We start from the raw sequence: 20069 nt of genomic DNA, 5'->3' as shown, positions 1-20069 counted from the left end.
GCCGAGCCGGTAGGATGCGTTGGAAAGTTGCGAGACTTCGTGTCTCAGCAACAAGTTGTGCCAGAGAAAATACATAAAAAAACACTCTCTGAGACAGCTTTCTTACTTCTTGTTCTTTAAGAGCACCAATGCAATGATTTTTTTTCTCAAAATGAGAAGGCAGCAACGTAACTGTTACACACTTCGTATATATTGATGTACATAAATTCATAAATTGCATTTCACACTTTTGCCTCTATATCTGCTATGCCCTGTGCGGTTCCATGTTCTAGTGAATACATATTCAGTTTAGTGAACCTTCAGTTAAGTGAACTATTTCCTTGGATCTCTTGAAGTTCACTCAAGTGAGAGTTCACTGTAGTATGTTTCTTGTCTAGTTTCTTTTTATTCACTTCCAAAATGTATGAATGAGGTCCTGCTGTACATAGTGTTTTATGGAGAAGTTATAAACAGTTTAATATTTCATTATATTAAAGTTTGTCAATAAGGTTAATCTGTATCTGGGTACAGTTCCTATAGACAGGGTCAGAAAATGGTAAGTGCAGTGAAATAGAATTGTTATGGCCGCTTATTCTTTATATCCAGGATCATTATTAGTGGGTTTGACTGTACGTGCATTAATAGGCTATCTCTACTTTTGGGCAGGATTTCCACATGATTGTTTTGTTTTCTTCTAATTTTGTGCGCAGGTGCAGCATTCCTTGAAGAGGACAGAAGAGTCCATCCTAACTCTAAACAGGGCCATTTCGATGGAACCCAGGAATCCGCTCTGCAAGTTTCAGCGAGCTACCATTTTTTTCTCAGTGGATCGCTACCAGGAGGCGCTCAAGGAGTTGGATGAGCTGAAGCAGCTTGTTCCCAAGGAGTCGCTGGTTTACTTCCTTAGTGGAAAGGTAACTATTGGCCAACTGGGCTGTCTTGTTATAAAGCTGATCACTGTCTGTTTCAAGCGGCAATTTTTCGTGGCTTTTCTATGGTTTCTCTCCAGTTTTTCTCAGCATTCAGAGTGCACCTGCATCTAGTTCCAATAACAGCTTTGCAGCCAATTGTCATTGCACGTAGGCATGACAAAGCTTGAGTGTCAGGTATAAAAATATAGCTTGTGTGCTGTGATTTTGTATTTATGCTTATGATGTTGTGATTATTTGTGCCTTCTTTCTTTTGCTCAACCCATACCTAGGCCGTATGAGGGAAGGCAGATCAACAACCGACCACCTACTTCTCATTGAGGCAAATATTAGGGACACCTTCACACATAACAGTACTTGTTATCTCTCTTTTTGAACATTTAGAATGCATACAATACAACTTGACACCTCAGAATTTTAGAACATTTCTCTGCCCTGGGTATCCACGGTTACATGTTGAGCATTATTGAAAGCTTCCTCTCTAATTGCACATTCCACTCAAGAGAGGGCAACGTTTTGTCTGGACCATTAACAAGAGGCTGGTGTGCTGCGCAAGGGGGTGTACTCAGCTGCACACTGTTTGTTACAATAATGAATTCACTGCATACATTCATTCCATGCACAATGTTTTATAATGTATATGCCAGTGACGTGCAGGCAGGCTTCAAATGATGCAGTGTTGCTATCTGTGAATGACAGGTGCAGCTTGAATTAAAAAAAAACATTTCTAAATGGGCAAATGAAAATGGGTTTAAGATAAACACCCAGAAAAATACTTGTATACTATATTCTCAAACATGAGAGGCTTAACGCCAGTCCCATGTGTTGCAATCAATGCAGATCAGCTCTTTGAACAGCAAACACAAATTCCTAGGAATAATTTTAGACTCTAAGCTTACATTTACCTCTTATCCTAAATAACTGAGGACAAAATGTCTGAAAAAAACTAATCTTCTAAAGATTCTGTCATGCACAACATGAGGTAGTGATTGGAGGTGCCTCCTGAAGTTTCACAAGAGCCTTGTCCGCACACGCCTTGATTATGGGGCTGCAGTCGACACTGGATATATCAAACTCGGATATATCGAAGTATTGTCTACAGGTTGTCTACCAACTGGGAAAACTGGGAATTCTCTGGGATTTTGAATAGTCTGGAAATAATCGGGGAAAACTCGAGGAATGTGTGCTTCTATCTGGGAAAATGAGCAGTAATTTTGTTGAAAGGGAATGAAAGTCGTGGTAATGCTGGCTCGAGTAATGGAGAGGAATCGTAACGAATCCTCATTCACACCATGTCTGGCGGAGTTGCCAGTGTACAGTCAACGGCTGACTTTCCAGATGCCCGATAATTCGGACGGCTAAGTGGCACCACCACATACCCCATGGGTCAATGATAAGAACGGCTGAAATTTTGGACGCAAGAATCCTTCACCGTCCAATTTTCCAGACATTTGCCGTGACCACAGGTCCAAAACGGCATTATTTAAAGCCACCAACGCTGCCATTTTGATTACCTTGCCGCCTCGAACCAGCGTTCTTGCACGCAAATCCGCTGGCAGCCGTAGCCACCACTGCGGTAACGCTAGGCTTAGCTGCTTCAACATTGGCTGTTAAGCTTCTTGCCGTTCTGTGCCGTGTTTCTCATTGAAAGAATTTGCTGCTGTTAGCAACAGCATCGACTCCACCTGCGTGGTCCTCACGATTGGCTTCGAAGCTCAAAAAGCACGGCACGTTGCACAATGCCAGTTTTTGAAAAGTCAGCGTCGCCTCTATACAGCAATGTTACGTGGTGAAGCATACGCGAAAGCATTGCGGTGAAGCATAACAAGCGTGGGAAGGGGCAGTTGTCACGGGATACAGTATGTATTCCTTAATTATATTTGCGTGCTCCCGCCATCTCCTGTCACAGTGCCAGTACCGATATGCCTAATAAGTGTACTAGCAGGCCTGCAGAGCTTTTTCGGGTGTGCCTGTGGCAATTTGAGCCCTCGCAGTAAAAGAATGCATTCATTTTTATCGAACTGCCTGATTTTTTGGACGTTCTCAGAGCCCCTACGGAGTCCGAAAAATCAGACATTGACTGTACAATTGACTAAGAGGATGCTTCAAATGTTCCATGGGGCGAACGCGTGGTGGCAGGAGGACGAGAACAGAAACAACGTAAGCACTGAGGAATGAACAGGAAAGGAAGCGTGCTGCCGCTTCTTTGAAGGAGCTTGAGCTGAAAACACAAAGTGTTGGCGGACGCTGAGGTGCAGGTATCACTCATCCAAACCGCAATAAACTCTTTAAAGTAGGGAAATACAATACTGAGGTCTTGCGTGTGGGCTGAGAGTATGTCAGGACAGTTGAGGTTGACTTACCAACTGTTGAGAGAGAATCTCACTAGTGACAAAGAAAGTTCAGGCCCCATACCAATGAGCTTGCTACCAGTTGATAGAAATAGCTCATATTTGAAAATATTTGCTTCTTTATGCGTCTTCTTTTTATTCATATTTGAGAATGTCCGACTTGACTTGCAATGGATTTTACCATTTCTTTCAAGGATATCTACTGTGCATTTTACTAACCCCACTCTTTTGTTTTATTTCTGAATAAAATAAACACTACTTTTTACTATTCAATCTGGGTTAACTTGTTTTTTATTTTTTAACATGCTTACTAGAGAGTGACAGCATTGGGCAACATGGTGTCAGCCCATTTTGACATAAAACAAAGTTCTTTGTCCCTCAGGGAATTTTGCAAAGACACCCAGGGAAAACCTGAAAAACTCAGGGAACTTGGAAATGTCAATTTGGATGACACCCTGTGTCTATATCGAACAATTGTAAGATCCTCTTAAAAATCCGATGCTAAAGTATAGCGATGTACTGCTTGTACATCCAACTCTCATACACAGCTATATTTGATATATTGAACGCTGTGCTGAGCTGTGCCCCTGCAAGCGCGCTTCTCCTGATGCAGACGCAGTCGCTTCTTGTGTCATTGGAAATATTTAATGCCAACAAACTTGAAACGGCACTGTTTTGGCAGATGCTGTCAAACAAGAGATGAAATTTGATGGAGAGTACATGCCATGGAGGAAGAATGAGCAGGATGCTCAGTTTTTCTTGCTGTGAATATGGTTGGCTCGTGCAAACAGCGGCTGTTCATTATCGCAAATGGCATTTTAGGATTTTGTGAGCGACAAAAAAGAATCCAACTTCAACCTCCACTTGGACAGATCTTTACATTACAGTTTCATTTTAGCAAGATCACCGCATGCTACATACACCCTTGGCAGGACGACCATCCATTGCGGTAGCAGGGTGCAAGACTCGCTGCTGTGCAATTTGTGGGTCTCAGATTAAAATTGTGTAATTTGACCAGGTAATCAGATTACACGAGGTTCGATGACAACAGACAACAGATAACCTTCGAGAAACTTGATACATGCAGGCGTATCCTGTGTTCAGTGATTACGTTTAACATTTGTTAGCTGGTGAAAAGCAGTCACCGGAGAAAGATGAACAAGTACATGTGTCAATATTAACAATTGAATAAAAAAGTTTTGCTTTATACAGTGCAGTCCACTTATAACGATATCGAGAAAGACGAAAAATGTGATCGTTATAACCGATGATCGCTATATGTGGACTACAGTTATTAGAAAAAAATTTAAAAGAATTAAAAACGTGGAACATAACCTTTGCAGCTTCGAATTTGCGGCTTGCTCTAAAGAATAGATGATGTAGAAAGTAGGCCGTGAAAAACAAACTTTATTTCTAGCGCCAATGATCGTGTCAAGGGTTAGGCGCGCCGAAATAGTCCGAAATCTGCACTTGCTTTTGCGGCAGCTTCAGCTTCACCACCGCGGTGTGCATGGATTCCAGCTGCTGCGCGAACACTGGCGGCAATCCTTTAGCATGCATAAAATCAATTAAGGAGCCGATCAACGACAGTGCACTTTGCGTGGACATCGAGGTCGGGGTCAAGGAGCCACTGTCAATCTCGTCACTGTCGCTGCTGCCGTCGCCACCGTCGCACAACTTTGCCGTCTGTCGAGACAGCACATCTTCGGCGATCGCCTCGTCGGTGACCTCATCGCAGAACGAGGCAGCACTGTCTGCAGTCAAAAATTCCTCCTTTGACACATCACCTGTGTCACCAGTAGGAATGGGCTCCCAGAACTCAGTTATGTCAGCGGCTTCCACCATGTTGGTCTCAGTGGGTTGGGAAAGTTCGTCCTTACGCACAAAGCCCGCCTTTTCGAAGCAATTGGTGATGAACCACTGGTAAAGCGCCTCTTCAACATCGGCATACAAAGGGTCTCTAACCCTTTTCCGCTGATCGGCATGGCCGCTGATAGCTCCGGCCTTCACAATCGCGGTGCTCCCGGTTTTCAAGATGGTTGATATCGTTAACTGGGCGAGCTCATACTTCTTCACAAGGGCGCTCACCTTGAAGCCGTATCGAGCGTCCTGCAAAATATCCATCTTCGTATCAAGCGACACAGCTTTGAGCTTTGTCGGCGCTATCTTCGAACTGGGTTGAACCGTTGGTTGCATGCTGCTTCGGTGGCGTCAGCCTGCTATTGCGAGAGAGAGAGACACGGGACGGGCGCCACCGCGCCGCTTTGCTTGTCGCTTTTTTTTTCTTTCTCTCTCTTTCGGAGCGACTGTGGCCGATGCGCATGAAGCAGCTCCGCAGGTGCGCGGTCGGGGCGGGACGTGCTGCGCGGTAATGGCGGCAGATACGAACTTACGGAGGTAAACATCGACTTGTCTCGACATTGTTCATTTCAGGGAACTAAGCAACGCAAATGTTACGATTATTTGGCACGGAAAACGCCGTTCAGACGGCAAAATTTTTATCATTATATCCAATATGCGGTGAATAACCTATAGTTATAAATGGTTTTTTTCCCCATAGACCTAATGCATAAAATGACACTCTCATGTCGACCCATCGTTATAGCCGATATATTGTTATATGTGGTATCGTTATAAGTGGACTGCACTGTATTAATGTTAAAAAGTAGTTTCAGCACAGTAGCCACGCTGTTCTGTCCCTTACAAGAACGTTGCATAAGCTTTAGCAAAATAGGCGCAATTTGGTGCGTTGGTGTGGCTAATATCTGCAAGGTGCAGTTATAGCTTCATGTGCAGCAAATGGCTTTAAAAGCATCATCCCTACAAATTAAAATACTGGATGTCATTTTTTGTGCGTGACATCAGGTTCTGGCTGTGCCTTTTATGCAGGTTCACAAGAAGTTGGGCAACACCCACCTAGCCCTGATGAACTTCTCGTGGGCAATGGACTTAGACCCCAAGGGTGCCAACAACCAGATAAAGGAGTCCATTGACAAGCGCTTCAGCCATGACGAAGAGGACATTGCTGCTGTCCAGCAACTATGTAAGTGCAGTTTCCTCCTTTATTATTATTTCTTTTTTTGCAAGCCTTTGCATGTGTCGTTTGTATCAAGCTTCACATTCAGCCAAGCTATAGTCGGTGATATCCAAGAGTGCAGGTAAGGGCCCTCACAGAAAGTGTTATATGCATGCAGTTTGTACACACACTGCCTTTATGAAAGGAAATACGTGAGCCCGCGTGTCCTGTGCTTCACATCGGCTGCTTGCGATGTCACAAACAGGTGGCAAGGAAAAGCTTAACAGCTACTACAATCAGCAGTCTGCAGCCAATCTACAAACTGCAAATGCCAATTCACATACGCGATCGAATAAAAAAAGCTCAAAGTGGCACCCATAGTTGCTGCTAGCATCTGTGAAGCTTATCACAGTTGCCTTGTGGTAGCACAACAAGCAGCCGTTACGGATTATGGGTCACACGCACATGTGTTTCAGGAAATAGAGTCACAGTCGGATTTTTCGTACTTTCTAGGGACTGCTAAAGCGTCAGAAAAATCGGGCAGTCCGATAAAATGAATGCCTTTAACTGCCTTTAAGGGCTCATATCGCCACAGCCATGTCTGAAATAGCTTTAAAAGCCTGCCACTATAATTTAAGCATCTCATTGCTTAAAGGGACACTAAAGGTTACCGGAAAGTCAAGTTAAAGTGATAAAGCAATGCTCTAGAACGTCTAAGGCGTCAATATAATAGCGAACAGAGCTTTAGTACCTGAGAAATTGAGGTAAATGCATGACACGATTTGAGACCTCTCCCCCCCACCCCCCCCAGCGACATACCGGTACTAGCCCGATGACGAAAACACTCCTCATTATGATTTGTCACTAGTACTCAACTACACGTATTAAAAAGATAATTTCATTAGATTATAAGACGGAAGAAAATGCTACTTGTCTATTTCTATTCGATTCTAAGAAAAAAATAACATTTTGACGTTACCCTTGAGTAGTATGAGTGATCGAAATGTTTCGTTTTCGCTCAACTCTGCGCGCTCGACTTTGCGCTGCGTGCGCTTCGGAGTTTCAGTTGTTTCTTTATCGTGTCGTGCTGCGGTGGTCATGTAATAGGCAATAACCCAAACAGACTGCCGTTCCCTGCAGCAGGCGCCACAAAGTGGGCATCCTGTCTTGCTCTGGCGGCATCTTATACCGGCGTTGTCCACCAACTCAATCTTGTTTTGGTTCCCTGTTACTATTTAAAAACACTACGCAATACAAAAACGACAAAATGTGACTTGAGATGCTCAAGCCCCACTGGGTTAACGTGCGTTGGCATCTCGTGCGAGCAACAATTCTCGCCAAATGGACTCTCCAAAACTTCTGCCAAAATGTCCCCCTTAAGAAACTGTTGACCCAGGCCGGATTTGAGGAGCACAGACGTAAGCTTGCTGAAGCTATGAAAATGACAAGCAGCTGCAAATGCTGCGTGTCCAATAGCCTTGGTGGCATGGAGGATGACGCCGTTCTTGCCGACATATACAGAGACATCAGCAGTCATGAGTAAATTGTGCATTACTTGTCCTTTCAGTTTATTTTGATATGACAGTTCATAGTACGATGAGTAAAGCCATGTTGGCATCCGCTTTTATGCATTGTTCAATTTCAGTTTATTCTCTGTTCAATAACAATGAGTAAGTAACAAATGGTATGCAGACGAGGGTACCAAAGTCAATGACTGCAATGGGACCCTCAGTTCAAAAAAAAAATATATATATATATATATATATATATATATATATATATATATATATACTTCTTTAATTTTGCTGCTTTAACCCACATTTTGTGTATGTATATATATATATATATATATATATATATATATATATATATATATATATATATATATATATACATACATACATACACAAAATGTGGGTTAAAGCAGCAAAATTAAAGAAGTGCAAAAAAAAACAATTGAACGTGCATTGTACAATACATTGACAAGAGAAAACAAATGAAAAAATACATATATCAAAGAGCATAATTATACATGTTATGGGGCATAAAACTATTTACAAAATATAAAACATTTTAATTCATGTTTGAATACATTCAGGGATGATGTTAGTTTAAGTGAATGTGGTACGTCATTCTATACTTTTAATGCTAAAAATGACGATGTCATTTTTCTGTAGTTGATGTTACATTTAGGTAGTAAAAAGTCGAAATTATGCACAAACCTAGTGTGGCTGGTATTAGTGATTAATGTGTCGTTCGCAAATTTGTAAGCAAGCTGTTAAGTAATTTAAAGAAGAGAATACTTTAATGATACTTAAACAAGCCAGATACAGGTAATATAAAGTTAGCCTGGAGTAGCAGCCATTTTAGTAAAAGGAACTGTTGGGGATTATGCGAATAGCCTGGTTCTGTATGTGTCGAATAGCCGAAAGGTGGCAATTATATGTTTCCCCAGGAAGCAATATCATAGGTGATAGGACTATGAATGAACTCAAATTATAAAGATAATAATGCATGTTCTGAAAAGAGTGCATGTGATTTAATGAGAGCTCTTATGCCGAAAGCTGTTTTTTGTTTAGCATATGCAATATGATTAGTAAACTTTTAAGTTAGGATATAATTTTATGTCAAAGAATGACACACAGTCCGCTGCAGGAATAAGGTGACTGTCGGGGGTTACTAGGGGGATACACGGCACCATCCTCTGCTTTGTTTTAAATATGATGAACCGAGTTTTGAGGGGATTTAAAATTAAATGATTTAACTGACACCATTCTACAACTTTCACTTGTTCAATGTTCAGTTTAAAGGGTAAGGTTGCTAAGGACTTATCTGACATGGAAATAGCGTATAGAATAGCATCAGGAAGATTAAGAACATCAGGTAAGTCGTTAATGTAAATGCAAAACAACAAGAATCCCAGTATTGAGCCCTGTGGTACCCCTTGATTAAAAGCTTTCGGCTCGGAATAAGTGCCCCTTACGCAAACTGTTTGCCCACGGTCATGTATGTAATCTTTTTAGAAAAATTAAACCTGGACCTGTTATACTTAAAGATTCTAGTCTGGTAAATAAAATGATATGATTAACAGTGTCAAAAGCTTTAGTAAAACCTAAAAATACTGAGCCAACAAAATTACTGCTTTCAATAGAACACCTTATGTAATCGGTTAATGCAATAAAAGCTAACCTGGTCAAACTGCCAGGACGGAAACCGAATTGGCAAGGTTTCAACAACATAAACTTTGTTAGGCAGCTGTTTATACATCTCAAAAATGATTTCTTGGTAAGTTTACTAATGGAGGACGAAATAGAGAGTGTACGATAATTAGACACCAGAGATTTATCACCTTTTCTAAAGACGGGAATTAATTTTGCCTTTTAAGCGAACCAGGAAAGGTACTGAGTTTTTAAAAATTAGATGAATTATGCAGTGTTTTCGCAATACAAGGAGCAACAAGTTTTAACCCTTTCAGGGTCAATTTTTTTTCGCCATACGGGACTGCCCGGGGTCGTTTTTTTTTTTTTTTTTAATTGCAGATTCCAATTCTTCTGAGGGGCCTATTTCGAAAAAAATTTTATCATAATTTCTCTAGGGTGACCTTAAAGTCCGAAAAAAATCTTTTGCATTGGTAAATATGTACTGTTTATTCATGAATAACAACAATAAAACAAGGAAATATACTTATAAGAATTAAAAATTTGATGCATTGTTATACACATAGTTCAAGCCTTAAAAAATGCACATACGAGAGTGTTTCACAAGTCTCAAGTGTTCTTGCTCTTATACTAATATTTACGTCCATGGCGTAATCGAACTGTGTAAGTGAGCGCACCCAAGAAAACTGTGTGGCTGTGTGCCCGTCAAAAAAGCAAAATGTGTAACAAACTTCCGCTAATCATCATATTGCCACCCAGAAGTGATTAGCTTTTGCGAGTCTCCAAAAAAAAAAAAAGGAAGGAAAAGGAAAGGAAATGCATGCACGGCGGCGTCCTTCCTATGCACACCCCTGTGAGCACTAAACGAGCAAGAAACAGGTAGTCGGCCTTTGAGCGATTAGTAAAGAGATAGCCATCAGTTTTGCAAGTGCAGGAAGCCGAAATCGCCCGCGGAACAAAACCCAAACCGCTGCCCACCTGCGCGGCATGCCAACGCGACAGCGGTATTATATAGATGCATGGAGCAAACTAGCTCTAAAACAAACCATGCAATGAAAACCGAGAGTGGGAGGTGCGCAAAAAAAAAAAATCCCTGCATTCTCACATAGTGGCAGCACATGCCGGGAAAGAAAAAGTTAGAAAATGGGCACGCTTTTTAAATGTACAGACGGCACTGTAAATATACGGGAGCTACCATTTTGGACTTGTTCGCGGCGCTGTATATTTACGTCATTGACCCTGAAAGGGTTAAGTGATAGGCAGATACATTATCTAGACCAGGGCAAGTGTTTTTTAGATTTAATATAGCAGAACAGACCTCATTGGCTGAGACTGGAAAAAGAAAGAATGTATGATTGCAACTATTACATAGATAGGAAGAGGCTATTGGGCTTTTACTGTACACTTAATAGAAGTAATTACTAAATGAGTGGGCTATACAAGACGATTCAGTGCAAGCTTCATGTTTATAAGTTATTTTATCAATGGTTATAATAGCCTGGGGTGTATTCAAAAAGTCATTGAAAGGTTGCTATTGTTTCTTCTTATTATTTTTAGCCTTGCAGAATTCTTTGTCATAATAAAGTCGTTTTTATTTTTTCAGTAGGTTGTTCAACATGGTATTGTGTCTTTTATAGTGATGTGCTAGACTTACATTGAACGGATGTTTTTAGTCTTCCTGTAAAGATGATCTTTTTTATGCATACTGGTTAACAAACCTTTTGTTATCCAAGGATTACGTGGAAATTTAAACTCTTTGCATTTGACAGTTGTAGTGCTAGCATAAACAGCTTTCAAAAATAATGAGCAGAACTTTTCAGGACCACATACAGTATTAATTGACGACTAGTTGGCGCAACTTATTGTATTAACGAAGTTATCTCAGTCGAAGCTGGAAGCGAAATAACTAGTGTCATAGTGAGGTGTTTCTGTGGCGAAGGTAATAAAAATGGAAAGATGATCTGTGATAGACATGTCAATGACAACTGCACTTGGCGATGTTGCGATATTGCTTGAGGCGTGATCAAGAAGAGTGTTAGTTCTAGAAGCGGTAGATCGAGTAGAAGTAATTAAAGACTGAAGCCCAAATCCAGCAAAACAATTGCTAATGATATTACTGAACTATTATCAGTATCCACTAAATTAATGTTAATATCACTAACTATTATAATCTGTTTCTTGCTTATTTGCGGCATCATTTATTGTTTGAATCATTATATATATATATATATATATATATATATATATATATATATATATATATATATATATATATATATATATATATATATATATATATATATATTTTTTTTTTCTGAGAGGACAAAAGTCCCCTCCTCATCTTGCATTATATTCGTGGTCGCATTATTTGCATGCAAATAGGCTAATAGGCTACCCTTTCCCTGAGATGTTACAGATATTGCAAAACTGTTAAACACCTGCCTATGAATGCTGGTATGCTTTTATCTGAAACAAAGGCATAGTAAAAGACACTGATTTCAGAAATGAAAACTTGGAACGTGGAACTCTAGCAATGAGTCGAGAGGTATGTGATGCTAGGCATTTTAACCACTTGAGGACAAACTGTGTTAAGTAAAAGTTTCCAATAAACTGAACAGTTCTGTATCTTGGTCCAATTTCTTTAAAGGGAGTCTGCTGCATGTTCACAGATGCTGCAAAGGAAATCATTGTAAGACTGTGTAGGGCTCTAGGCACACACAGGACACTCATCTGTGCTTATTCTAACATGCCAGCAGTTAGAGCACAAGTGCATCCTAAATTCAAATAAATGGGCTTCCTCAACATTAACATAAAGAGATAATGAGAAATTGTCTGTGAGAACTTGGCCTAATTATAGAAGTGTACTGGAATATATGAGGAACTACATAAAGGTTTCACAACAGTTTATAGCTTATCAGAGAATTTTTTTCAATAGAGATTGCCTTTAAGAAAGTTTACAGTTGGCATCAAAAGTTTGCGGACCACAGGATCTAAGAGAAAAGCTGAATATTTCCACAGCCCAGGCATGCACCCTGGTATTCGGATTTCCAGCCTGTACTGGTAATATGCAAATAGCATACAGTTTGATATCATACAGTTTTATGTCGTAGAGTTTTACTGGCTGTAGTCAAAAACTGCTTGGAAATTCTATGTTTGCTTGGATCCCACAGTTTGTCAACTTTTGGCTTTGATAGTATGTGATTTGTGCATCTTTAATGAGTGCCAATTTAAGTGGTTATAGCAAGGCAGTGTGTTGCGTCCTCTTTTGACTTGCTGCCTCAGGGTTGTGCGAACCCAAGTAGTTACCTCATTGAATTTTGCTATTTCAGCGGTTGACGACTCTGGGAGCATCGAGTCGAATCCCATAGACCCGGAATCCTCGCATGGGAGCTCCGTAGCAGACTTGAACGACATGCAGCTTCAGTCAATGGAAAGTGATGAAGGATTCTAGTGCCATACATGCCAGCACTGGGCATGAGAAACTGCGTTGTGCGTTGCTTCTTGGTAGTGTCTATGAGAGACTTTTGGGGGTGAACATTTGAAGGAAAGAGATGAGACTAGGCTGTTTTACTGAGAAATTGTACCATTGCGTTGTAATTCACATCATTTGCCAAGGGCCTCATCCTGTGAATTCAGTTGATGCGAGTTCCTTAAAGAGTGTTTTCTCCCATGGGCATGACTTTGTTTTAATTAAGTTGTTTTGGTTGGTTGCATCCTTTTCTGTGTGCGTGTGCGTGTGTGTGTTTGTGTGCAATGTTGCCCCACTCTGCTATGGCATTTTGAAAAAGCCAGGTGTAATATTTGCTCACACCCGCCCATAGTTCAGTGCTCATCTCGCAGACAATGTCATGACGTGGAGTTTTGGCAACACACCATTGTGGGATTCTCCTTATGCATTTGCCTTTTTTTTTTCTCATGAAAAATCAAAACAACAAAATAATGTGTTGAACTAAGAGGGAACAGATCAGTAGTGGGAACATACTTGTAAGCTTTGTAATGAAAGCCATTGTACCTTTAGCTGGACACATTCATATAAGACGCAAAATTTGATATTTGGTACGTAAGCAGAGTTAGACCTTAATTTGTCTTTTGGAAGCTTCAATCTGCAAGATATCCAACGAGATTTTTGGATACAAGGCTTATGGTACATGTAGTTTTCTTTAGACGGGATAGTTGCATTCCTGTGTAAATTGCCTTGTGTTGCAAAACTGAAGCACACACTAAGCCCTGTACACTTTGCATATACAGCGTGAGTGTTTGCATTCTCCTGGAAACATTTTTTTCACAAGCGATTGCAATAGATGAAGGTGGTAACAATTCCCAGCTGTCCAGTGCCCTCTGCTTTTGTGTGGCAGAACCGTCTGTATACATTGGCAACAAAACACTGTTGTGCTATGGGCTGTCTGGTTCGTCGTTTTTCATTCTTCTACTGACTTGCATGGACGGTACCCTAATTTTTTTAGACCTTTGCATTTCAGTTTTATTGGACTATGCCAACAGATTTGGCACCTAGTTAGGTGTAATTCTTGGTACATCTGTTGCAGGAAAGCACAGTGACCTTAGATGTCTTATTAAATTTCTTCATTGGCCTCTCTCAAGGGACAGTGTTTCCAGCATTTCTGGAGCTTCCTTTGCTTTCAATAATTGGTTTGTCTTTGTAATGTTCTATATCTTAAGGAGCACTTGTGTATAGTAAGTGCTTCTTGTTTTCAAGCAGTGCCTTTTAAGCAGAGGCTGGCAGTTTTCAATAAATTCGGAATGGTTATGCACCAGAAAGTTTTTCCTATGCACTTTGTGTGTACAAGCTTGTGGTATAACGCAGACCATCATACACTGCAGCAAGCACCTGTGTTGCCATTGTATGCTTAGCTAAGACCTGACACATTTGGTGCTGCATTTTGTTTTTAGAAAAGTTAGCGGAGCACATAGAAGGTTTGCACCACCAGGTATAAACACTGGATGATGCGACACTCTAGTTTGAGCAAAGCCAGGCTCCAGCCCAGGATTTAGCATTGCACTGGCGATGTGACTTCGGAGCATGCATCTTCACTACACAATTTTTTCTCTCTCGCTTTTTTCAGTTTCAGACTCGCTGCCAACACTGTTTGGGTGGCTGTATAGTTAGAGCTGCAAATAGTCCAAGGTCCTTGATCCCATTCTGGAACCCTCAGGTTGTTATCATATATTAATCCAAATTTAAGTGCACCCTTCCCCCCAAGTCTTGTATCCTAGATAAGGAGGTGTGCTCAGAATCTAAGTGGCAGGTGTTCAGAAAGAGCGAAGTAAATGTTTTTAAATGAAATCCTAAATATATAAGGGGGTGCCTAACTTTGGTTTAATGAAGTACCTATTATGCTTCATTCTTCTACGGACACATTGTAGTTCTTGACTTGAACAAAGAAAGCCCAGTTATATTAGCATATTATGGCAGGCATTTGCAGCCTTTTGAAGGTGTTGATATTGCATCTTGCTTTCTCTCTGATATGGCTAGGATTGCACTTGAAGCATAAATAAGTGTACAAAAAGGCTGGGCACAAGCAACAGTGTAGGAACGAGTTATGCACACGCTCTCAAGTCTGGCTTATATAGTTCATCTTGATGAGTAATGCCCTGCTAGATTTGGGGTATTCACACAACACACCAAGATCTGCAGACGAACACCGTGTGGCTTAGTGCCACCCAAACACGGCACCTACGAGGACAAAGCAGATAAGCTTCTGGCGGTGCAATTTGCTGCAGCTCAGCCACGTCATGCTCAACGGTGGAGTTTGGTCTGTCGTGTGAATACCCCATTAGGGAGTCGAAACAGGGTTAGACAGGGGTGAAAACTAGATGACATGCTTTGTCCAGATCAGATCATTATAGTTAAGCCCATGTATCACATCGCACTTATAAGCAAAAATGCGGTGCATTTGCCACTTGTATGTAATGCGTGCGAGGTTGTTTGCGGCTGAAGACTACTATGCATTTGATGAAGTTAGGCAGAACACCATTTCATAATTGAAATGAAAATGTACTACCGTTATCCATAAGGAAACTAAACATTTCCAGAAGCGCTGGAAACATTGCCTCAACGGAAAAAAAAAGGGCCATGGACATTTCTGTTGCTCTTGTTCTTCGCTGTGCTATCGTGAGAATTTCACTGTAAAAAAGAGTCGGCGAGGATGTAGCTTGTATCCATGTTTGGCTACATGGACTCTGCCTTGCCACAATGTCACCTAGCTCAATTTAGAAGTGAAGGGTCGGTATTAGCCACTTGTAGTTCAACAACGTTCAATATTTGTTGTACTACTCAACCTGCTTATGCTTACGCTGCCTTTCTATGGGATGCCTCCTCAGCACACCATAAAGAATATTGCTGTCTATTTGTAGCTGCTTTTTCTGATGTCAATCTGGCATGCCATGCAGTCTTGCATGGCATGCCCTGTACCCTGTACCCTGTACAAGCACTGCCTGTGTAGATGACTTCAACAGCTATTATCTTAGCATAGATCATTTTGGGGCCTTATTTAAATGGTACCGTACATTCCCTAGGAGGCATATTACTACTATCATTAAGTGTAATAATAAACTAAATCAGGTGTTCAAGCAACCAGCCTAGCTGTTTCTAGTGGGATGACTTACAGTGGGGGGGGGGGGGGGGGGGGGAGCCAACAAAGTATTTTTGGTGCTGGTGGTGTACGTGGAAATGGGTGCCTTTGTCACATAATTAATCATGTGGCTAAGTAGGTTGAATGTGCAAAACAAATGTCCAGTTTGTTTGTTTGTGGTGGACCTAACATGCGGGACACCGCCAACAGCTTGCAACATTTCAGCACCAAATACTTTGATGCATATCTTTTGACTGCTAACAGAATGATAGAATAGCTATTGAAATTATCTGCCTAGCAGTGGTTGTATAAGGTGTGGCTTGTCAATACGCCACTTTGCGTTACTGCAGACATTGTGCACTAGGAGGCATTGGCTTCAGTCTAAGCACCTGCAGGCCATTTCAACACTGCTTCTGCTGCCTGCTATGGCTGGAGCTCTGCCGAAGTTTGGACTAGGCATTTATGGGTGGGTGTTTATCTTAATTGTGAACTGCTTTCTATTTTGTAACGCCTTTTTACTGCTTAACTGCAATTCAAGATAAGCACGGTTGATTTGGCACAAACTTGAAGAATGAAAATTAAAAGAATGTGGCCTAAGGAAAGCCTTTTTTTTTGTGTGCAATTATAGTTGTATTGTGAGGCTGTTGGTCGTTACTGTACTGCCAGTAGAACCTCTGATTGCAGTTAGTGTTGCATTACGAAAGTGGTACACATCAATGTGAAAAGTGAGTTTGCATTTTTCTTCATCTTTTTCTAAATTTTCAAACTGGAAACCGCATCGTGTGAAGCCAGATAAGCTGCCTGCAGTTTTTACGATGTTCTCATAAATGGGCGGGAAGGTGTTTTGGAAGTCAGTTTTTTTGAGGAGATGGAAGTCATTTTAGAGTGGCAGATAGCTAACAGTGACTGTATAGCGCGTGTTCATGTGGTGAAAACAGTGCCCCTTTCTTTGGCCAAGATGCAATGCGCGTGTCGAAATTTACATAGGATATATTGTATAGCTCGTGTACATATATTTTTGCAGGTCATCACTTCTTTGATATTTTTTCTTCTCATTAATTGTTGCTTGGAAAACATCCAGAGTGCACATTTTGTTGGCAACCTAAGTTCTTTTCTCCTTGTGTGTTGCCTGTAGCATAATTGTCACTTGAATTGATGTTTTTACAATGATTCCTTCAGACTTGCCTCCTTTATTTTTTTTCTGCATATTGCTTTACTTTATTTAGGAAATGAAGTCAGTTTTTCTATGTTTGCTAGGATGCATATATTTTTATCTGTATATAAGCTTAATAAAACAATGTAGTAAAACCAAACCTTTTGTCATTTATTGCATGTTTTTGTAGTAGTGGAGTGCGCACGTTTGGGCAAAAATATGGTTTTGGCTGCTTGATTGATCAAAAACAATGAAAACCTACATTTATCGGTGTACACTTTGTGCTTGATTTGTTAAGTTTGGCTGTTGTGCATTTTCATCAGGGGGAAAATTCGGAGCCCCCCACTACGGCGTGCCTCATAATCAGAAAGTGGTTTTGGCACGTAAAACCCCATAATGTCTTTTTTTTAAATTTTATTGGCCGAATTAATTACAGTAAACATACACTTACTAATTAAGTAGCAAGGCGTAACGCTACAACGCTGGCGTGATGAGCGGAGCAAACGCTTCGGCTGCCTCTCGCTTCAGTGCATCTCCGAAATCCTCCAGCACCAGGCATGTGGGCAGACAGCGCATGTGCAACCAGCAACCGTCTCGCATAACCCTTGCACCCGCCGAAGATTCCCTACCAGATTGAGCGCGGGCAGGCAATGCAAAAACACAGCCGGGCTATACGCGTAGTGCGCCGCCTCTAAAGGCTAAAACTAAAGGCGACACTGATGGCCACCTAGCGGGCGGTTTCGAAAACACGCTTGGGTGCAATAGCAGGCTACAACCTTTTGCAGCACCGATGGCTGAAGTTCGCGGCTGTAATTTCTACTTTGTTCGCGTGCCAGACTGCATCTGCGGTGAAGGCTGCAGGAAAGGCGCTGGTCTCCATGAGAGCGGTCATGTACACGAGGTTAGTGGAGTTTGGGACGACCCAGTCTACATACGTAGCAGGTTGCGATCCGCAGGCAAGCGTAACGAGGCCCAGTTACGAAGCGGAGCTTGTGTTAAGTAGCAGCTTCATTTTGTTCGGAGCGATGTAGGACGCACATTGTAGTGATCTTGGTACCGCTGAATACACGCGACATCGCCGAATAACTGCCGCGAAAATAGCCTTATGACGGGCAATTGTGAAATTGTTGAGGAAAATGCTCACCTTCGTCAAAGAGATCGTCAAAGGCACGGGTGAATACAAGCGCGAGTTGGCGCTGCTTCACACCGGTGCAATTCCGCTGTCCATGCCAACGAACTGCCTTACTCGATGGGGCCCTCTCAATTTGAAATTCTCTCAGTGACCTGCTTAGAAAGATACAAAGCTAAAGTATTACCAAATTGTATTTTTTTTTATGTAACTGGAGAGAGAAGCCACACGATATACTTAGCAGAGAAGCGCCGGTCAAGGTATGGGCGGGCGCTGGCGGCAAGAGTAGGTTTGCTCCTTTGCGGCGTAAACATGGCACTCCTACGCAGATATGAACGAAAAATTAAAATGATTACAAAATACACGCAAAAAGGCACTCGGGTGCAAAAAAAAGAAAGCACTCGGCGTGATAAGTTTGCGCAGACAGCAGCAAGCTTTATTGTCTTTACATTTATGAAGCGAATTGTTCAGTGAAAGTCAAACAGCAATACCATATGCTGCATCAAAGAGCAAACCTCGTCCTGAGCTACCTCTTTTCTAAAGATAAAAAAAAGGGGGGTTTTACGGGACAAAACCAAGATCTTATTATGAGGCACGCTGTAGTGGGGGACTCCGGAAATTCGGCTCACCTGAGGTTCTTTAACGTGCGCCTAAATCTAAGTACGCGGGTGCTTTCGCATTTCGCCCCATCAAAATCTTTTCTAAACATTTTCCAACATAATATTGAATGTGGCCTCTGGCGAAAAGAGTCAAGCTGTTAAAAAAGCACTTAGCTGTAATGATTCCGAAAAAAAAAAAAGAACATGATATGCTACAAATCAGGCGAGGCGAGAACCCCCGTGCTTTAGAAACAACGACAGTTCTGCGTTAAGCAACTAGCAACAGTTCAGTATTCGCGAAGCCGCTCTTAAAATAGATAAAAACCTTAAACTGCGTGACAGCTGGTGCGACGATTTAATGGGCAGCATAAAACCAACAAAATCTGTGCTTGAAAGGCGCACACAACGCGATGCACTCGGGCAGTCATGCAACGTGGCTAGAGCAAGACAACAATAATAATAATATTTGGGGTTTTACGTGCCAAAACCACTTTCTGATTATGAGGCACGCCGTAGTGGAGGACTCCGGAAATTTTGACCACCTGGGGTTCTTTAACGTGCACCTAAATCTAAGCACACGGGTGTTTTCGCATTTCGCCCCCATCGAAATGCGGCCGCCGTGGCCGGGATTCGATCCCGCGACCTCGTGCTCAGCAGCCCAAGCAAGACAACAAGGAAGCGGAAAACGGTATGGTTGGCAAGCAGCATTTAGAACTAATGCGAAACGCCTTCGAACCGCATGCTTCACGGCGGCCAAACCGAACCAAAATACGAGTACGTCGTCATAACCTTCTCTGTTTACCCATGTAGGCATCATCGAGGGCAACAAACACCGAGGTGACAGAAAAAAAAAAGCTTGGGAACAAGAAGTTTCCCGCGCCGTACGGCAGCGACCCATAGCTGCCGTCGCTTCCACACATGCGGCCTCGCGTGGAATGATTAGCAGCGTGTCGCCCGCTAATTTTAACGCAATAGGGTTAATGCCCCGTATCGCAGAAAATCCGGCGTCGGCGTCCAGCGTCGGATGCCGTTTCGGTACAAAGATTTTCGAACCACCCATACCCAGGCCCTCCATGTGGCGGAAGGAAGTTACTGAACTAATTAAGTTTCTCAAGCTGAAATATGTAGAAAAATCGTAAAGTACGACTTACACACAACGTACAAA

At 41.8% G+C, this 20069-nt stretch overlaps 1 protein-coding gene across 2 annotated transcripts in view; it reads left to right on the top strand.

The window, feature by feature from the left end:
- The window catches only part of LOC142571796 (cell division cycle protein 27 homolog), a 60894-nt gene extending 44820 nt beyond the window's left edge, over positions 1-16074 (top strand). For both annotated transcript variants that reach the window (XM_075680417.1, XM_075680416.1), the window contains exons 14-16: positions 690-893; positions 6149-6302; positions 12763-16074. In XM_075680417.1, the coding sequence (XP_075536532.1) occupies positions 690-893; positions 6149-6302; positions 12763-12884 (480 nt within the window). In that variant the 3' untranslated portion in view covers positions 12885-16074. The remainder of the gene's footprint in view (positions 1-689; positions 894-6148; positions 6303-12762) is intronic.
- Positions 16075-20069: the final 3995 nt, after the last annotated feature.

This window comes from Dermacentor variabilis, chromosome 2 (genome assembly GCF_050947875.1).
Source record: "Dermacentor variabilis isolate Ectoservices chromosome 2, ASM5094787v1, whole genome shotgun sequence".
NCBI classification, from domain to species: domain Eukaryota; kingdom Metazoa; phylum Arthropoda; class Arachnida; order Ixodida; family Ixodidae; genus Dermacentor; species Dermacentor variabilis.
Note: the sequence above shows the minus strand (reverse complement) of the source record. Positions and strands in the feature narration are given on the sequence as shown.